The 21,766-nt window shown below is 40.4% G+C and overlaps 1 protein-coding gene across 3 annotated transcripts in view; it reads right to left on the reverse strand.

Annotated features, from left to right (window-relative positions):
- The window catches only part of NHSL1 (NHS like 1), a 140,896-nt gene that overhangs the window by 67,717 nt on the left and 51,413 nt on the right, over positions 1 to 21,766 (reverse strand). Inside the window, exon 1 of one of the 3 annotated variants that reach the window (XM_061130358.1) lies at positions 280 to 927. The exons of the other annotated variants lie outside the window; for them this stretch is intronic. Coding sequence (XP_060986341.1) covers positions 280 to 337 — 58 coding nt within the window. The 5' untranslated portion in view covers positions 338 to 927. Of the gene's footprint in view, positions 1 to 279; positions 928 to 21,766 lie in introns of those variants that run through there. 3 annotated transcript variants of the gene reach the window in all.

A 21,766-nucleotide genomic window follows, 5' to 3' on the forward strand; every position in this document is an offset into this window, starting at 1 on the left:
CTTCAAAGGATTATTATTTTTTTTTTTGAGAAGCCCAACAGAAGTGAATTCACCTAAAATCCCAACCATAAACAAGTCAGTCATGCTTTAAAAAAAAAAAATCACAAAATTCTGCCCTAGAGTTACAAAAGTCTGAGGTATTTGAACTTGGTATAGAAAGGAGTTTAACAAACACCAATTATGCTGTTCTACGCTCTTAATTCCATCACTCGAAAGGAAAGTCATACATAAAACACACACACATACTCACATATAGTGCAGAGAAAAGAAACTACTTACTTTTCTTCTTAAAAAGTTTAATCAAAGACTTGATCTTTGTATTAATGAAGACCACCATTTCCAGGACATCTACATAGGATTTAGAAATTTGAATCCCATTAAAAGCTCAATCCAGCAAGCAGGTGGCAATCAGCATCCTTCTGCTCCAGATTCTAACTTTTTTCCTCTGGTCTTGAATCCTCAGACATCTGCCTGGGCTGATGTAACTTTGAGGTTGAACTTATTGTCAGGCAGTTACAAACCATTAACAGTCCTTGAACCTGAAAGCTCCCACTGAAACCTAATCTTTAAGGCCGAGAGTCACCAGTGACAACGTGTACAGAAAGAAAGAGAAAGCCAATCTCGGTTCTTATTTGCATGAGAGCCACATCTATCTTTCTGCCTTGGAGCTCAACGATTCAGTTTTCTCTCCAACAGATCTGAAGTGCCTCCTCTCTGGAGTCCAGAAAAGCAGTCAGTAGAGATTTTCCTTTATGGAAGTCAAGGTGAAGCAAAGGTGTTCCCCACCTTCACTGGGCCACTAAGAACATCCAGCTCTTTTTACTGGAGCCGACAAGTCTTAGAGCAAGTCTGTTGATTATTTGACTCCCTAGTTAAGTCAGGCATTTGAACTGGTTTAGGGGGGAAAAAGAGCCAAACTATTGTTTCTCCAACCACGCCCCCAGGCTCTGCCTCCCACACCAAAGGAAGGTTTGCAAGCAGTAAAACTTTACAATACAATCTCCAGGGAGCTGTAAATGATGACTTGGTTGTATTTTAGTTGCAAATTAGTACAGCCAGTCTTCTCACCCAGTTTTTTTTTTTTTTTTTCTTGCCAGTGATGAGAAAAGCATCATCATCGTTCCAAAGGGTGATCTTGTTTGCATCTAGCTGCCACAACTCTCTCACCACCCCCATCCCCCAAACCCTTAACTTTTCCCACTCCAAAGGAGAAAACAGATGATAAAGTAGCCTAATCATTTAAATCTGTATTTTAAATTTAAAAACCTAGCCTAAGCTCCAGGTTTTTAAAATTCCACACCAAACACCTCCCCAATGGGAGAGAAGAGGAATAATTTCTAACAAAAATTATCTGAGTTTTTCTCTTCAACGTGAATGTACTGTACTAAGCTACAGTTCTTTTCTCGTGTGCAATTGGCCACAGAGAACTCAGTAAATATAAACAGAGAAGAATCAGAAATGTGGTACAAGCAGGCACTAGAAAAATACACTTAGGGGTAAAGAGAGTGGAACAAAAAGGAAAAGAATACAAATAAAAACACATTATGAAAGGCGACAAAGGAAAAGAATGCGCCTCACAGCTTCTTCACTTCATGGCATAACAGTTTTTGAAACACGTTAGACAGCCTCGTACTTCATAGCTTTGGGCCAGACTTAACAACTGAATGGAAAAATGTAATAACCCTCTAATTCAAAACACTTAGTTTATAACAAAAGCTTTTAGTCAAAGAATAAAATTTATATAAGGGGCTCCCTCTAGGAAAAACTTTGGAATGATTCCTCCTCAAATCATCCCCCCAACACACACACAATCTTATTTTTTAAACAACAAAATTGAAGCAAGCAAAACCCAAACACACATATTATCCTACCACCATACATGTTATCACAGATTTCCAACTTGTGTTCTTTCACCCTATACACTGCTTTATTTAAAAGTAATGACATGACCAGATGGCAAATGAGAAAAGACTGCGAGTGTAAGTTAAATTATATAATTGCTTGAAAAGTGTGCAAAGTTCCCCTTAAGGAGAACACATTAATAAGCAAGAGCTGCCTCTTAGCTCACTATACTCAAAACAAACAGTAGTCGGTTCTAACCAGAAGCACTCCTATCCACGAATTTCTGAGGTTGAACATCCCCATCTGGACTTCCAATTAGAAACAGCACATGGCCTTTCACGTACGCAACAGTGGCATTGGAACATTGATTCACTCATTCAAAGACAAATACTGAACAGGTACTAAGTGCCATTCATTTGAGATCCCTCTTGGAGCTTATGTTACTTGACCATAAACCACAATTATATGGTATGTTAGAACACAGTAAGTGGAATGGGCAAAAGGAAAAGTTGCATAGGATAAAAGGGGCTTGAAAGGAGGAGGGTGGTGGCCAGGTTGTAGTATTAAATAGAGTCAGGGTAGAGCTCATTGGAAAGGTGAGACTTGAGTGAAAACTTGAAGCAGGCAACAGCAATAGAACAAGAATCTGTGCAGTGAATCCAACTGGCTCTCATTTTCAAGAGGGAGAAGGTAAGTTTATTGGGTAGTGAAACAGTTCTAACCCACCAGGACTAGTCAGAGAAGTGCTCTAAGAAATGAACTTTGGTAACAGTAACACATGGAGTAATCTCCTTTCTCATTAATAAAACCGGATATCGAGTGACCACAGTCGTGCAAAGATAATGCCACTGGTTACGCAGTGATCAGGGGCAAGTCTGGGGGTTAAAAAGCAGGCTTCACTCCAGCATCTCACGTGGTGCCCGTGGCAACGAACCCACCTGCCAATGCAGGAGACATAGGAGACACAGGTTCTATCCCTGGATCGGGAAGATCCCCTGGCGAAGGAAATAGCAACCCACTTTGGTATTCTTGCCTGGAAAATCCCACGGACAGAAAAGCCTGGCAGGCCATAGTCCACAGGGTTACAAAGAGTCAGACTCGACTGAGGCAACTTAGCACACACCCCCGCATCCCAGGGCACACCGTCCTCTTGGCATTATTCTGCGCGGCCTCTTAACTCCCTAAGTCCAGAGCTTCTGGAAGGAAACACATAAACTATGGTATTTATTGTGTTAAATATTAGGAAGGGTTTGGAACGCGCTTTTGAATTATAAAGGCTTCCCCAGTGGTTTCCTCATCTCTTACTTTACTATCTGTGTGCTGTGCTGTGCAGAGTCGCTCGGTCGTGTCCGACTCTTTGCGACCCCACGAACTGCAGCCCACCAGTCTCCTCTGCCCATGGGGCTTCTCCAGGCAAGTGGGGATCTTCCCAACCCAGGCAATGAACCCAGGTCTCACGCATTGCAGGCAGATTCTTGACCGTCTGAGCTACCAGGAAAGTCCAAGAACACTGGAGTGGGTAGCCTGTCCCTTCTCCAGGGGATCTTCCCAACCCAGGAATCAAAGCAGGGTCTTCTGCATTTCAGGTGAATTCTCTACCAGTTGAGCTACCAGGGAAGCCCCAATGATTGCTCTAAACCTATCAATTCCAGCTTTGATGCACACATTATCTTTCCTGCTGTTTAAAATTCTATCGCCCATCATTTAAAAAAAATTCTCCATGGTCACCATGAACTTCTAACCAGTACAAACGGTCTTTTTCTCTCTCATCTTTCTAGTTATCTTTTGAATCATATACTACTAGTGATCCAGTTGTGGAGCTGTTTTTCATCAACACTGCAGACCACTGTTTCCTTTCCTACATCTGACTGCTCCTTCTCAGGATTCTGACAAACTCTTAACAAGCTTCCAAGAACCAGGTGTTAAATTTCTGCCCTATGCTATTGGTGGCTCAGAGGGTAAAGCGTCTGCCTGCGATGTGGGAGACCCAAGTTCGATCCCTGGGTCAGGAAGATCCTCTGGAGAAGGAAATGGCAACCCACTCCAGTACTCTTGCCTGAAGAATCCCATGGATGGAGGAGCCTGGTAGGCTACAGTCCATGGGGTCGCAAAGAGTTAGACATGACTGAGTGACTTCACTTTCACACTATTTACTTATTCGCCATTGAAACCTTAATGATTTTGCTGGTGTGAGGTAGGAGTCAGCATATTATGGCTCTTGGGTCAAAGCCAGCTGGCCCCTTTATAAATGGTTTTAAAAAATTAAAAAATAATATCTCATGACGTGAAATTATAAGACTCAGATTTCAATGTCCGACAGTAAAGTTGTGAGGGCACAGCTATGCCCAATGCCTTCATCTATTGTATACTCTGCTCTCAGGCTGCTCACAACTGCAGAGTGGAATCATGTGCCAAAGACTAACACATGCCCGAAAGCTGAATATATTTATTCTCTGAGAGGCTGACTTCTGGATGAAGCCACTGCCTTTAAACAGCCCCCTCAGTCTTCACCTCCATCTGCTGTCTTTCACTGATCTGCCCTCCAGCTCCATCTTAACCACCCTCTACTCAAATCTCACATTATCTCAAGTTGAATGCCTAATTTAAGCCAGTTTCCTTAAATCTGCTGCTTATCAAGAACTTTTTGATAGCTATTAGGGATGAGAGGTAATTTTTCAATGAACCAGACAGGGACATTTAAACACCACCTAAAATGAGAGAACGGAGATCTAGATGCTAATGCTGTCAGAGCTAAGATGAGACTCTGTGTGTCTTGATCCATCTCTAATTAGCACATGCTCAGTTTTGCAAGGGGCTTCCCTGGTGGCTCAGCTGATAAAGAATCCACCTGCAACGCAGGAAACCCCAGTTCGATTCCTGGGTCGAGAAGATCCCCTGAAGAAGGGATAGCCTACCCACTCCAGTATTCCTGGGCTTCCCTGTTAATTCAGATGGTAAAGAATCTGCCTGCAGTGTGGGAGACCTGGGTTAAAGATATCTTAAGTTAGTATGTTCAAGTTAATATATCTTACACAAAAGTCTTTATTTGAGTCCATAACTAATAAAAATATTTAAGACTAAAAATCTTCAGCTTATGCATTCAAGTTAATGTATCTTATACAAAAGATACCTAGAGATCATAAATAAAAATATTTAAGAGTAAGGCATTGTACTCTAAAAATGCTGTCAATATGACAAAGAAAAATACACTCTAATATCACTTGAATAATCCTGGCAGATTATCCTGGTCCAGATTTTTTAAATTCTTTACCACCATTATTACATAAAAATTGCCATCCTTCTAAAATTCCAACAATTCTGCTTAATCTTTCACTGAAATGAAATCTTACTTTTAACCAACATTTAAATTTTTTCTTCTAGGAAGTCATCTGATCATTTCTACAGTTATCCTATTACTTCCCAGGAGCAGCAAAGAGACAGAGGAATATTTTTAGAAGTAATACATATTCTAAACATTTTAATTGTAAATGTGCACTTATGTTCCACCAGTCAGCAAGTTCACATTGAGGATTTATTAGCTGCCTTATGTTAGGCATCTGGGTTAAATGTGAATCCAACATGGGCACTGACTTTCTTAGGAAGGTCATAGTCCAGTGGGGACGGCACACCCAAACAGATAAAAATAATAAAATCATGAGTAAGTACAGGGAGAGAGATAAAGACAATGCTTTTAGCTGAACAGATGACAAAGGGCACGCAGCTCATTTATTTTAAATTAATTTTTTTATAAACTATTTTTTGTGTGTTTGAAAGTGAATGCATTTAGCTTTAGCCCCTATGTTGTGATCTGAAGTTTTAGGTCAGGAAACAACATCACAGTTGTGAAGAATTCAAGCAAATTCAAACATATTTTTAGTTACTGGTAGCCATTTCCTGGGTTTCCCCAATGGCTCAGCGGGTAAAGAGTCCACCTGCAATGCAGGGGACACAGAAGGCATAAATTCAATCCCTGGGTCGGGAAGATCCTCTGGAGAAGGAAATGGCAACCCACTCCTATATTCTTGCCTGGGGAATTCCATGGACAGAGGAGCCTGGCAGGCTATAGTCCAAAGGGTTGCAAAGAGGTGGACACAACCGAGTAATTAAGCAATTAAATGCTACAAAGCATTACATACATTTTACGTGTACAATATTATATTTAAACTTCTGTCCAAACTCCAGCCCACTCACCACCAAAAGTTTAGTTTCTATCACCATATAGTCAACCTTCTTTATCCATATTGCCCTCCCCCACTCCCATCCCTTCTGGTCATCACTACTCTGGTCTCTGCATCTGTGTGTTTATTTGGTCTATTTATCTAGATTCCACATATGACTGAAATTATATGGTATTTGTTTTTCTCCATCTGACTTATTTTTCATAGCGTGATACCCTCAAGGTTTGTCCATATTGTCATCAATGGTAAGATTTCATCTTTTTGTACGGCTGAGTAGTATTCCATCTTATGTGTGTGTGATCTTTATCCAGTCATCTGCTGATGGGCATTTAATGGTGTTTGGAAAACCAGAGAGCCACATGACAAGAATGAAACGAGGCCACTATCTCTCATCACATGCAAAAACCAACTTGAAATGGATCACAGACCTGAATGTAAGAAACCATAAAACTTCCAGAAGAAAACACAGGCAGTATGCCGTTTGACATCAGCCGTAGCAATCACTTTCCGGCTACGCCTCCTCATGACCTCATTTAGAAGACAAACAACTCTTAGGGAACAGAGGTGAAGAGGGGACCTGTTGGAAAAGCCCAGTCCTGGGACACAAGGAGGTCTGCACAGGCCTCGGTGTAAGTTTAGGGGAAATTAACGTGGAGAAGAGTGCCAGAGGAGGTGGAGAGAGAGGTGGGGCCTGACCCTGAAGGGCCTTGCTTGTCATAAGGGGGTGGAGTTCAGTGGGCGGGCTAGGGAGTCTCTGAAGGAGTTTACAAGAGGAAGGTGGACGGCCAGTGTGACGTCGTAAAGGCATCACAGGTGGAGGTGAAGAGTGCGCCCGAGTGGGCCTGACTGGAGGCAGCGAGAGAAGGCACGGGGACCCAGTCCAGCAAATCATGCCAGCGGTGAGGAGGTCAGAACCAGTTCTCACGGAGGGCTGTTTTTCCACAACACCCTTGGTCTTAGCAGCCCATCGTTAACAGCATGTGTTATGTTTCAGGAACCATTATATACTTAATGTATAAAATTTTAAAAATTAGACCTTAGTTATTAATAAATGACCCTGTTACCATTCATGCTTTAACTTGTAGTAAACCTTAAATTATACCCTTATTCTTTTTATTAAGGACCAAAGATTGCATGTGTAAACCTAAAAGCTTAAGAGCAGAGCTGTCTAGGGACTCATAGATAAAGCCTCTGTTCCCCGGGAGTCCTCCCCTCTCCCCATTTACACAAAGCTTCGGGCCCTCTTCAGTGCATTAAATGAAGCTAGGGCATTAAAAGTGTTTATTTTGAATCCAGAACTTTCACAAACTTTGTTTAAAAGTATTTAGTAAAAGGGAACATTTTCAAATAATAAACACAGGAGTTATAAGCAGAAACAAGGCACGATTATGTCACATAATATATACACATATTTTGGTTTTTTTTTTTTTTTTTTTATTAGTTGGAGGCTAATTACTTCACAACATTTCAGTGGGTTTTGTCATACATTGACATGAATCAGCCATGGAGTTACATGTATTCCCCATCCCGATCCCCCCTCCCACCTCCCTCTCTACCCGATTCCTCTGGGTCTTCCCAGTGTAACACACACATTTTGAATTAAACCAAATGAGTCCTGGATCAATTGAAAGTGGACTGTATAATCAATAAAGATCACCATGGTCTTGTTAAGTGGGGAGGGGAGGGGAGGAAAATAAAACTCAGATGTAATGGAGTTCTGGTCAAAGCTCCAGATTCTAAATGATAATATAAGCATGCCTCAAAAGAATTTTAGCGCTTGGAAATAGAAAATATGTTAGCCCAGCCTTATCTATAAATGGTGTTTTTAATGACTGTTGATGTACACTCTTTTTTAAATCAAACATCTGAAATAGAAGACGGTAGCTAACTAATTTAAGTGTACTGATTATCTTTATGCATGGTTAAAATACTTGAAATACAGTGTTTAAATCCACAGACACACCCATTCATTCTTCTGCTTTTCAGACTCATTGGATTGGAAATCATCATAGCAGAAGAGTATCCAATATAAGCCCACAGGCCTGTAGGATAAAATGTACACATTTAGTAGTAAGAGATTTGAGAAATTTATAAAAATAAACTAGTAACATAATCTCCTTAATAAACATTCATAATAATTCTTTAGTAATAGACTTACAGAAAACTTAGGCCTGGCCTCTATTTATTAAGGAACAAAGCTTCCCATATTTCAACTTCTGGAAGTGAGATTTATGTTTCATGTTTTTATAAATACTTTCACATTGAGAGCAATTATATACAGTCTGTAATTCTTGTCTATGAAAATAACAATCATTAGAAGCTGCAAAGCAAATTAATAACACAGACAGATGAATGAACACAATCAGTAAATATATAAATAAGAGTAAATTCAAAAACAGGGCTGTCAAATAAAATACAGAATGCCCAGATAAAGCTGAATTTCAGGTAGATGAAATTTGACAATTAAGGGACTTTTAAAAAATGTACAGTTAAATTCATTTGTTAATACAATTGTAATTTATGATATTAAAAGATAGCCTTAAGTATTTCATACAACAGACAGAAAAACATACTTTATATTATTCAAAACAAATTGAACTGACTATAGGCTCTTGCTATTCGGCATCTAATTGATTAAAAACTGAAAGATGGGTTGGTCAGTTGTTTCCTAAAGAACTGATCTCTTATTTTTCATATCAGGCATTTTTCTTACAAGTTACTACTCTTCATCTCTGTGGTCTAGATTTTAAACATGCACAACTTCTTCTTTGATTTACTTGCCAGTTTTATATGCCATTACAGAAGAGAGGCCAAACATGAGGTCTGTTGGAGCAACCGTACGACACACACATCAGCCTGCCATCTCCCTAACCCAGCAGGCGCTCCTGGGACAACGGTATTACGTGGGCCCCAAGGTGATGAAAAACCAAGTATAAACATCACCCACGGTGAATTCGAGTTAAACATTGTTGGCCAATTACATTTTCCCAGTTTACAGGAAATGCTAGAGCTGGAGGAAAAAATGAAAACGTCACTCAGACTAAAAAGCTTAATGTTTACCTGGTCTGGCCTCTCTGCAATAAATTAATTAAATAAGAACAATAAAGAGAATGTTCCAGATTTAAAAAGCTCGAAGGAACATCACAACCAGATGTATGATCCTGGATAGGAGGCTAGTTTTTGGATAAACCAGATATAAAGAAAACCCTTTTAGACAAAGAGGGAAATTTGAATATGCACTGGGTGTAATCTTACACATTTAACATCTGAATACTGTTACACACACACACATTGTGGAGATGTTGGCCTGGAATGAAAATACTGATATGTGTCTGATGGCAGATGCTCATGAAGAGTTATTTAACTATCCCATGGATCATGTTATTTCACAAAAATGCATTGAAAATCACCAATATCCTAGAACCTCATTGGTACAATAGTCTTTTCTTTCTTCTGCTTCTGAATTAATCTTTAATGATGAATCATATGGCACGCTGAAAACAAGACAAATGGAAATCTGTCTTCTCATCAATATCTGGTTGGGGGAGTGGCTGGGAGTAGAAAGGGAAACCTTGAGAGATGACAATGTATCAATTCTTTAGAAGGAACTTGATCTGGCATCCACTTTGCCAGTTCATTCTCATGCTAGGAAATACCCTTTTCTCTGCACGTGTAGAAGCTAAAGGCTTCAGCTATGGATCCTAGTTAATAATTTAATCTAAAACCACTGGTACCATCTGCTCAGTCAATTTTGGGACGTCTGGTATCACTGTGACTAGTTTAGGCATGTCACAATGTTCATGTGACAAATGTTGAACAAATGAAAGGCAAGGCAGACAGAAAGCACTGCTACAGAAAAAAGAAACCCCCATCCAAAGTCTGAAACACAAAGGGAGCCCTGCTGACTGAGCATTCAAAGTTCCACCCTGCCTGAGGGGACGGGAGGATGCATCTCTCTAATGCAGGGAATGAGACAATCCAGAGGCCGTCCTGAGATGATGGGCTCAAAGTGGGGCAGACAGGGGAGAGCTTTGTGAAGGGAATGGGTCCTGAGACTGGAAACACAGATGTGTAGGGATACAGTAAGGGCAAACTGGAAAAGGGAGATGTCACAGGCAACTAGAAAGTTATAGCTGAAAAGAGCCCTGGAGAACATCCAATCCACTCCATTTATTTTATAAAATAAATGACCTGATCACAGAGCTACCCAGCAGCTGAGTGGATTCTCCATCTCACGCTCCAGACTTTAATACACCCCATATTTCTGCCTGCACTGCAGAGGGCTGATGGGGTGGGGTACCGACCATCTACACTCATTTCTCCCTCCATGCTTCCATGGGGATGCCAGATCCCTGACTTATCCACTTGGCAAGCTCCTATTCATTCCTTAGGGCTTCCCTGGTGGTTCAGAAGTAAAGAATCCACCTGCCAATACAGGAGACATGGGCTCGATCCCTGGGTGGGTAAGATCCTCTGGAGAAGGAAATGGCAACCCACTCCAGTATTCTTGCCTGGGAAATCCCATGGACAGAGGAGCCCGGCAGGCTATAGTTCACGGGATCACAAAAGAGTCGGACATGACTTAGTGACTAAACAACAACAATTCATTTTTTAAATTATAATTCAAACATTAACCATCCTTTAGAAGCATTCCTTAACAGCTTTCCTGTTTCAAAAATTGTGTCATTTTACTTGAAGGATAATTTCCTCCAAAGTGAACTATGTCTGACATGCAGAAAGAGAACAAATAATTTCATGAACTATAAGCCTTTATACTTAGATCAATTATGTGCCACATGCTTTTTAGTCCTAATCCATTCACCTGAGTGTCCTGATTCATCAAATTCATTTTATTCAGCCTGTATCAGATATATAAAAGCTCATTTCAGGAGGGAAATTATGAGTAGAGTGATATAACAACCAGTTCAACTGTAAAGTTAACACTTTACCTTTCCCAATATAGTCATTTGAAACATATTTTCTGGATGTATATAAAGGGGCTAGCACATCTTAGAGAGTAATTCTCAGTCACTTGGAAATTAAGATGTATTTTCTGACAAGGACCTACTGTATAGCACAGGAACTTTGCTCAATGTTATGTGGCAGCTTGGATGCTAGTTGGGGGAAGAATGGATACCTGTATACGTGTGGTCAGTCCTTTTGCTATCCACCTGAGACTATCATAGTGTGCTAACTGGCTATAGCCCTACACAAAATAAAAAGTTTAATAAAAAAAAAAGATATATTTTTCTGGGCTATTAAAATTCAACATAGTTAAATCCTTTTATAACAAAAATAATTTACAGGGAAATAAATTTTTAAATTTGAAAAGAAAAATCAACACAAACTTTCTTCTAAATCTTCAACGAAGAAAAAAATAAACCTCATTATAGAATGAAAAGCCAACATATAATGTGATGATCTTGGAAATATAAGAGAGTCAGGTGATTAGCTAAGGCGCTTTATAGTTTGGGCTCTCTCGTATTTTTAAAACTGGATGATATTAAGGACCTGCTTGATTGGTAGTGTTACAAAACTAACAAAGAACCTACATTTGAGAAAAATTTTCTACCTAGAAAAAAACTGAGAGCAAAGGACACTTCCTAGTCAGGACTACCAGGGGAAAACTGTCAAAATCAAGTAGAAGATTGCCACCTACAGGGGGACGCTGTCCACTCACTGAGACACTGAGAGGAAAGGATTTCTGCTGCTGTCTCTCAACAAAAAAGCTTGGGGAAAAGGTCTCTGGTTTAAAACACCCCCTTTTAAGGTCATGTCTCAAGAGTGCTCTCATCTTCTTCCACCAAAGAAAGACCATACTCCATAATTTCCATGCCCTTTCTAAGCCTCAATTTAAATGAAGTTGATCTCATGTCTCCAAGAAGATTTGTGAATATTCCTAAACTCCCTAGTGTCTGCAACCAAGCCCAGATTAAGGAAGCACTCCTATGTTAGAGAAGGCATTTCTGAATCAGTAAGGGAGAAGCTACATGACATGTGAATAACTGGGACTAAGAAAAAAAGAAGTCCACATCAATTTACAACCAAAAGGTAAAATTTTATAACAAAGGAATCCAAAGGAGTGTTTTCCATTTGGAGAGAAGACGATTTGAAGCCATACTGTCTGTGAATACAAAACCATACATCATTTAGTTTTAAATGAATGAGGGAAAATCAGATTCTTCACTGCCTATGTTCTTCCCAAGTAATCATAGATAAGTATGAAGAGTTAGAGAAAAGAATTACTTGAGCTTATTATTTTGCAAGCAATGGGACAATCCTATGAACTGTTTAGCTTTTCTTCTACTTCCTGTGATTTCTTATATTGTTTCACATATGGTTAAGATGAAGGCTACAATTAATAATCTGGTGTGATCAACTACTTTTGTTAAGAGGCCAGCTGGTTCACATGCAAAATGATAATCAGACAAATTAAGACAGACTGCTTTGGTTTGCTGATGAACTGACAGCAATACTTCTAGTTAAATGTCTCCAACTGTATCTGGTTTTCCAGTAATGGTAAAAGTTGATTCAAGTAAGGATAATATTTATCTGATTCGTGTTAGGTTTTATTTTTTTTAAAAATTACACTGCCCTAAACCACTGAATAAACAGCAGCAGAATTCTTCGAAGAAACCATAGCTCCCCATTAACCATAAGTGCTACAATGATTTTATAATCATGCTAGAGCTATCCCATCAGGAGCAAAGTCAGCCTGGCATAAAAAGACATTCAGGCTTAGTCTAGAGACTACAGAATGTTTACTGAAGTCAGGCAGTCACAGACTTCTGACATGAATGAAACCTTTCTATAAACTCGATTCTTCATATATCGCCACTGATTTTTTCAATTCAGTGATAAATGTTAAATATATGTTAGCTGCTCAGTTGTGTCTGACTCTTTATGATCCCATGGACTGTAGCCCACCAGGCTACTCTGTCAATATTCTCTAGGCAAGAATACTGGAGTGGGTTGCCATTTCCTTCTCTAGGGGATCTTCCCAACCCAGGGATTGAACCTGGGTCTCCTGCATTGCAGGCAGATTCTTCACCATCTAAGCCACCAGAGAAGCCCAAAAGTTAAATACAACAAATGACAGCAAGAGGCAAGAATAAAAACACTGATTATTGTAGAGATACAGATATCCAGTGTCTCTAGATTCTAATAATCTATTATTTCCAAAGCAAGGATTTCATGATGTAGACTTCTGAACTGACACTGTGGAAGTGTTTCCATGCTTGTGGGCATTCAGTGGTGCTCAAAGAGTATAAAACTGCAGACAGCTGGAAGGGAAGGGAGGTGACTGCTGTGCCCACATATTAGGCCCACAAAGAATCTGAGAAAAATCAATGATAATCAAAGCAGTAATGCTACTACTAGGTAATAGCTGACCACTGGTTTTGTGGGGAAAAAAAAAAAAAAAGATATTTATTAGCTCCTTTGCATCAGCATCATGACAGTTCAAAATAGAAAGCAGAAAAAAATTAAATTTTTCATATCTTAGCAAATATAATAATATTAGAAAGGATTATGGTCAACAATCTTATGTGCCTAACAATATTTTTAATATGCAGCCAAAAACATGAAGCCTGAAAATATAAAGACAGGTCGGGATATTTCATAATTTGGTCTACTGCTTAGAGTGTGTGTGCATGTAAGAGTGCATTGCATGCTTTTTTCACTAAAGAAAAAAGATAAAGTCATTAAAGGAATTTGGTAATGAACACATGGGCAATCACTGTTTTCCTCAACCAGAATTATTTGGGGAGAAAATAAAACAGTTAAGTTCTTACAATCCAAATAGTTGTCCCAAATCTCTCTCAAGTTACACATCAATTCTCTGAAGGCTCAGCTCCATCCATTTTTATCACTTCATCTGAAACACCTATCTCTCATATGAATGGCAGCCCACACATATCATTCTATGATAAAACAAGTTCAAATGAAGCTGCCACAATCAAATCTAATTAGCAAATTGCATTTAATTAAGTATACATTTAGGCTATCGAGGGTGGTCCTAAAATAACTGTACTTTTCAATACTTGCCTTGATGTTCATGTACAATCACCTTCACCTTGACTTGAATTTAATTATTTTATTATAACTGCGTTCCGAGGAGAAGTACCAATTGCACCCAGCAATAGTGGAACCAACCACAGACTCCAGACAATATATTATATTCATTATCAATTAAGCCCCTGAGCATCTCTGGGGAGCTGGTTTTAGTAGGACACTCCATGTTGAAATAAGATAAAATTCACTTCTTCGCTCAGGAGCCTCCCCCTACCTCTTGTCAATACAATCACAGCCGCCCATCAACAAGGATAACTCTATATTCTGAACTTTCTAGCTTCACTCAAATTGTTTAATGTCAACACTCCCCTCCCCGCCAAAGGGCCTCTTCTTTCTGCAGCTGCTGCATGCCACAAATAGCTTCTTGTATAATTTGACTTAGAATGCACCCTAAACTAAACATGTTGAATGGCAACGTGAATGCTTCATTCAGAGAGTGCTAAAATGTGTAGAATGTCCTAAAAACATCGCAGTGGCAAAGGGATTCGTTTGGTAGTCTTGGGGCAGAGGACTGCTTTCAGCCGTAAACAGCAAATTCTCCTCAGTTCTGTGTAGCCAGCTTCGGAAGATTCAGATGGTGATCAAAGAAGGATGAACTAATTCCCCTCAGCTTGCCCTGTCTACAAGGGCTTTCTCTAATGTTGCCTCCATTCCACATAACAAATACATTCCTTCTCACTTTCCTAAGTAAATGTACTTACTCTCAATCTATTCACGCTCCAGCATCAGTTATCCATTCTTGGGTTAATTCAAATGGTTTAAGTTGTTTAACTTAATGTTCTGTGTATGCTGGGCTTCCCTTGTGGCTTAGCTGGTAAAGGGTCCACTTGCAATGCAGGAGACCTGGGTTCGATCCCTGAGTTGGGAAGATCCCCTGGAGAAGGGAATGGCTACCCACTCCAGTATTCTGGCCTGGAGAATTCCATGGACTGTATAGTCCTCGGGGTCGCAAAGAGTCGGACACGACTGAGCTACTTTCACTTTCTGTGTATGCTACACATGGCAAGACTCCCTCTGCCATTTTTGTAAGGTCCTAGGAGGCTGAGACGAAATCCCTACAGATCTCTTTGCACAGGGCCAACCTTGATGCCAGGCAAAGCCAGATGCTTGGGAACTTGATACAATGTGACAACACATAATATTCATGTGAAGTGAAATGAAGTGAAAGTGAAAGTCACTCAGTTGCGTCCAACTCCTTGCGACCCCATGAACAATACAGTCCATGGAATTCTCTAGGCCAGAATACTGGAGTGGGTTGCATTTTCCTTCTCCAGGGGATCTTCCCAACCCAGGGATTGAACCCAGGTCTCCTACATTGCAGGCAGATTCTTTACCAGCTGAGCCACAAGGGAACATCCATGGGCACATTTAAAAAGGCGTAGTGGGGGGGTGGGGTGGGGGGGTGGTTAATCACTCATCTTTACCAAACAGGTGAGGGAGGGAAAGAGCCTGGAGAATTTTAAAAGCATTTGTCTATAGGGCCATAATTGTCTAAACTCAGAAAATTTCCCTTTAAAGGTAGCTTGTAAATAAATACTAAACAAAAACTGCCACACACATGATGGTCACTTTCACCTCATTTATACAAGTCATTTTTTGAAATGCTTCCCAGTGTGCTGACGTTGGAATTTATCTTCTTCAAGTGTGTGTGTGTCTGTGTGTATGCCCATGCACTTAGTCGCTCAGTCGTGTCAGACTATTTGTGGCTCCATGGACTGTAGCCCACCAGGCTCCCCTGTCCATGGAGTTCTCCAGGCAAGAAGACGAGTGGGTAGCCATTTCCTTCTCCAGGGGATCTTCCCTGGAGAAGGAATGAACCTGGGTTTCTGCATTGCAGGAAGATTCTTTACTGTCTGAGCCACCAGTGTGTACTGGCAACCAAATGACTGCTGGAGCTGATGGACAGAAGGAGAGGAGTTAAAGGAGAAAGCTCCCATTATTCACGCGTGGAGATCTGGACCCTGCTTCCACGACACTACTTCTCTGCTTTTGCACAGTTATTTGTTTAGTGACCGTATGTCCCACTAGACACAGGATCTAGTCTGTAGAAGAGGCCGTGGCTCAGTGGGTCTGCAGGGCCGAGGTGTCAGGCCGCAGATCTGATACACAGTAGGTATGCAATCAATATTATTTTATTAAAGGAATGAGTTACAGGAAGAACAGAAACAGTTCAAACACAGCTCTAGAGAATTTAGCTTTATTCTATGGCATTAAAAAATAATTAATGCTAAAGTATCAGTATCGACAGAGAGCTTTAAACAAGACACAAAAGTTCACTTTAAAAACCACTTTACTCCTTTCCAACCCAGTCTCCTTTATTACAGACACTATATACCAAGCACTACTCTAGGCACCAGGGACACCAACACGAAGGAAAAAAGTTTTGTTTTTTTTTTAAACAAAGTCTTCCTTGATCCTTTCTCTCCCTTTTACCCCAAGAGTGGATAATCCACTCCTTTTTGGTTTATCTGTTCCATCACTGTGCTCATCTGTCTCCCCTATTAGGACTTTCTCTCCTTGAGGACAGGAATTAGGCTTTTATTGGCTTTGGAGATGCCAGTAAGTTTGGTGATTGTGAGGAATTCTATCGAACAGAAGACAGATATATGAAAATGATAATAAGACACATTTTAAAACAGAGGGCAACCTCTAAAGGAAGCCAGGAGGAAATGATATCAGGGCAACCATGACAAGGCAAGATGACATGTGTGCTAGACCTTGATGGGCTTGCTACATAGAGAAGGATATGAAACACATTCCAACCAGACAAACGAGCGATAGCAGAGGCATAAAGACGAGAGGGACGCATCTGTATGCTGGGAAGGAGTCACATGGACGGCAGATGGTGGCGGCCCCAGTCAATCCCCCTTGCAGACTGTGCCGCACGTGAGTATCTGGGAGCTGGAAACCACATTTCCCAGACTCGTGCACACCTGAGCCTCTTGGTTTGAAAAACCGCTGTCCCTTAGCTTGACTGAGGACTTGAGTCCACACGCCTGGGGCTTCAGCTAGTTCTGGGGCGAAGTCTGGCTGTTGAGGCATTTTGGTTGGAGTGGTAGCTGCAGCCTCAGCGCCCGGTACCTACTTTGGTGGGGATGGTAGGCGGGATGGGGGGCCCTCACTCTGCAGGTAAGGCACGTGGCTGAGGCAGTGTGGTCTTGGAGTCCAAACCTGGGTGCCAGCTTTCTGCCTGCAGCAGAGGTTAATGGCTCCCTTGGTAAGCTAGTTCTGAGCTGGTTTCTTGGGAATCGTTCCTGGGAGTTCAGCTTGAATCTGTTCCCCAAAACTTTCCCATGATCTTTACACCCTGTTGAATCCTCTGTTGCTTACATTTGTTACCTGAACCTGCCTGAGACGAACTGCTGGCCCTGCCGATGACACAGTGGGGCTCCCAGGGGTGGTGATGGGAATATGGCTGGAGGAATCTGGCCTGTTGACTTCATTCGCTTAGTAATGATTGGACATCAAGAGTTTTCATATAAAACAGTGACTTTGTGTTTGAGAAAAATTTTAGAGACATAGAGAAATGAATTGAGAAAGTAGGCACATTCTCTAAAACCAAGGTAAACTAATGTTGATGAAAGAAGGGATAGAAGTAAGTAGTCTGTGCCCCTTATTATGTTCATGACTTCTCCCATGCCTAACTGTTGGCTGTACCCTAATGCTGCCTCCCTCTCTTAAATGCTAATTTACGCCAGGTAGGACACCAGCAATCTGGAGGGTGGGATATAGCTATCCACTGACTCATGTAAGCCTCTAGTCTACCAGTCTCCTTTCAATTTCACACTGTTGAGCAATTCTGAACGACTATTTTAGTTCCTAATACTTCTTACCTTGAACAAACGGTTGTTTTTTTTTCCCTAAGAGTGGCTTTGTGTAAACTGTATGGTTATGGGCTTCCTAGGTGGCATTAGTGGTAGAGAACCTGCCTCCCACTGCAGGAAACATAAGAGACAGGGGTTTGATCCCTGGGTCAGGAAGATCCCCTGGAGGAGGGCATGGCAACCCACTCCAGTATTCTTGCCTGGAGAATCCCACGGACAGAGAGGCCTGGCAGGGGTCCACGGGGTCGTAAAAAGTCAGACACGGCTGAAGTGACTTAGCAGGTATAAACTGTATGGTCACGATCAAAGTCCATAAGTGACGAGCAACAGACATGTGAAAAGATGCTCAACATCACTAATTACTAGAGAAACGCAAACCCAAACCACAACGAGGTATTCTGATCTCACACAGATCAGAATGGCCATCATCGAAAAGTCAACAAATAGTAAATGCTAGAGAGAGTGTGAAGAAAAAGGAACTCTCCTACAATTGTTGGTAGGAATATAAATTGGTACAGCCACGATGGAGAACAGTATGGAGGTTCCTTAAAAAACTAAAAATGGAGTTACTATATAATCCAGCAATCCCACTCCTGGGAATATATCCAGGGAAAACTCGAATCTGAAAAGATACAGGCAATAATAGTCACAGCAGCCCTATTTACAATAGCCAAGACATGGAAGCAACTTAAATGTCCATCTACAGATGAATGGATAAAGAAAAGCTGAAATATTACTCAGCCATAAAAAAAGAACAGATAATGACATTTGCAGCAACATGTATGGACCTAGAGATTATTATACTAAGTGAAGTCACAGAAAGACAAATATCATATGATATTACTTATACAAGGAACCTTAAAAAATGATACAAATGAATGTATCTGCAAGAAAGAGTCAGATTCATAGACTTAGAAAACAAACATGATTACCAAAGGGGATAGTGAGGGGATAGCAGGGATGGGAGGAGAGATAAATTAGGACTGGGGATTAACATATACACACTACTATATATAAAACAGGCAAACCACAAGGACCTACTGTATAGCACAGGGAACTATATATCTTATAATAATCTACACTGGAAAAAATAAAGCAATATCTCATTAAAAAAAAGACCATAAATGAAAAATAACATAGTCTCTGTATTTATTTTAAAATGCTGTCTTTTCCTCAATGTTAATTACATACAACTCTGAAATACTGCATCAATTCTGATAAAGAATACACAGAAAAGCTAGCCACGATCAGTATTTAGGGAAAGAACATCCAATAGTTGAAACAAGACTGCCAACACTTTGTTAAAGCAGCTATGCCGGCCATGCCAGAACACTTCGATTCAAATGGAATCCACTCACTATACTAAGCTAAAAGGCACTACGGAGAGACATTAAGAAGCTTTCAGAATCTCCAGGTGGCCAGAGGATAAGTTTACACACCACACAGCTATTACCATGAAACACTGCTGCTGTTACCACCTGCATCAGTGGCTATGACTGATCACGTACAAAACTGGAAGTCAAGTGTCCACATAAACGAATGCTGGAAGAGAAAGGAACCGGTGCTGCTGGGCTTGCCAGGGGATCCAAACAGCTTACATAGCTACTGCCTACAATTCCGCAGTTTGCCATCCAAATTCAATGAGTCTGGGCGACAAGAGCCTAGGTCACATACCCGCAACTCTAGATAAGAGGGAGTCTGGTAAGTGAAAAAGTTAGCTTAGCTAACATGATAGAAGTCAGGCCAGATAGGAAGCGAGATGGAGCTGAATGAGCCAGCGACAGAACCTGCTACAGGATGTCTGACCAAGTTCTTGAGCAAGAACAATGACTAAGAGGGTCCAAAATCAACTGGAATTTGTCACTTTTTATATCTGTTTTTGATTCAAATCCAGAAATATGGTTATTTACGTCTGAACTTCTTAAATCAGAAGCTGAGAAAGTTGGAGAATTCTTTTACACAAATTGCATCAGTGGCCCACAAGTAGTATTCAACACAGTCACTCACTAAGTACATCAACTGAACACAGCCTCAGATTGGTTTATTTCTATAGATTTCCTTTTTGGGAGAACTTAAAAAACTACAGCAGATTCTTTAAAAGACACACTCAAATTCACATTATATATAAAAATAATGGCAACAGAAGTGAGGATGGAAGGTTCAAAGGAATGATTTTCAAGAAACTGAATATTCCATACATTGTTGCAATCTGACTTCACATATTAAAAGACCAAGTTCAATAAACTCACTTTCCCAATTACCTTATGTAATTAAAACTAGGGGGGAAATGAGCAGAAACAAAACTTAGAAAAGTTTATGTTTGGCCTTAATTCTCTACTATATCATATGTTCTCAGGAAGGAGATGGAATAATCTAGGCAGTGATATAGAAACTCTGACGCACATTCTAAAACATCACTGAAGAGTTAAGCACTCCATAGGTGAGCATTTATTGAGAGAATATAATTTTTCTGAGCACACTGCACAAATGAGGCAAGGAAAAAATGCTTTACTGTGTACATAGTAATTATCTTCAACAGTATTTTTTTCAAGGCATAATTTAGTGGTAATACTAGAAAGTGAATCTTAAAAAAAAATTCTATTCTGCTGTCCAATTTTCCTTTTGATAAAATAAAGACCTCAAAACAGTCTCATCAAGAAACAAATGACAATCAAATGGAATTTCTATGTACCTCATAACTCAAAATATTTACTTCCTCATAAACACCCTGATATTATAATAATAAAAGTGTTAAATATTAATGTTCTTATCCAATTTTTTAAAAATCAGAGAAATGGCATCTTGGATGAAGAAAGTAATTTGCTGCCATCTCCATATATGAATTATTTAATTTTTCAAGGCGAGAGTGACATGTGTACAAGATGTTTGTTTAATCATCGTGATACATAGTCCCTATTGGAAGAGCAGCAGGGAGCAGGGGAACTTTTGAAAATGATCTTTGAAAACAAGTGCAGTGCTATTGTCTGGTACCAGTTTTTCCTCGCACTTCAGAAAGGACACTTCTCTACACACAACCAAGGGTTTCTAACAGGATGTCTGGGGAAGGATCCAGGACACTTACATGGGCTGTATTCCTTATTCCTTCTATTTCAGGATTCAGAGAGGGTTGATTAGCAATGCTTTGCTTCACGTTTATATAAGGAAATGTTCTATCCCTAAAGAAACAGGTCAGAGCCCTCTCTGGCAGAATGAACAGAGAAGAACACAGAGAGATGCTCACCACCCAGTTCTGCAAGGGTTAAGCCATAACTAGCTGCAGTCATTGACCCACAGGGCACCCTGCGAGGAAATTAAGATGGTAATAGAGTGAGGCCCCCATCCCTGGGATTCTCGAGGCAAGAACACTGGAGTGGGTTGCCATTTCCGGGTCGGACACGACTGAAGTGACTTAGCAGCAGCAGAGTGAGGCCCTCTGTGCTTTAGACAAGCAGGTCTCTTAGACAGATGCGTATCTCAGGGAGAATTTAAAAGACCCCGTATCTTTGAGAATTTAAAAGACCCCATATCCCATACACAGAAAAGCACTAAAAATCATTCACTTGAGATATCAGATCTTGGTGATCAGCAGTAACCTCTTACCAAGACTTATGCTTGATTGCACATATTTTCTCACCAAAAATCATACATAAACTGGTTTCCACCCCTGCCTCTTCAGAACAGTTTCCTCAGAGCCACTGAGTGGCTGTCTCCTGGGCTGTAGTCCTCAGTAAGACCCTGAATGACTCATGACTCTTGATGATGGGTGTTTTTCTTTCAGTGGATAAAAGAGCATGAATGAGAAGTTGACCAGTTCTACCTTGAGTTCTAATTTTGGGGACAAGTACATGA

Source organism: Dama dama, chromosome 26 (assembly GCF_033118175.1).
Source record: "Dama dama isolate Ldn47 chromosome 26, ASM3311817v1, whole genome shotgun sequence".
NCBI classification, from domain to species: domain Eukaryota; kingdom Metazoa; phylum Chordata; class Mammalia; order Artiodactyla; family Cervidae; genus Dama; species Dama dama.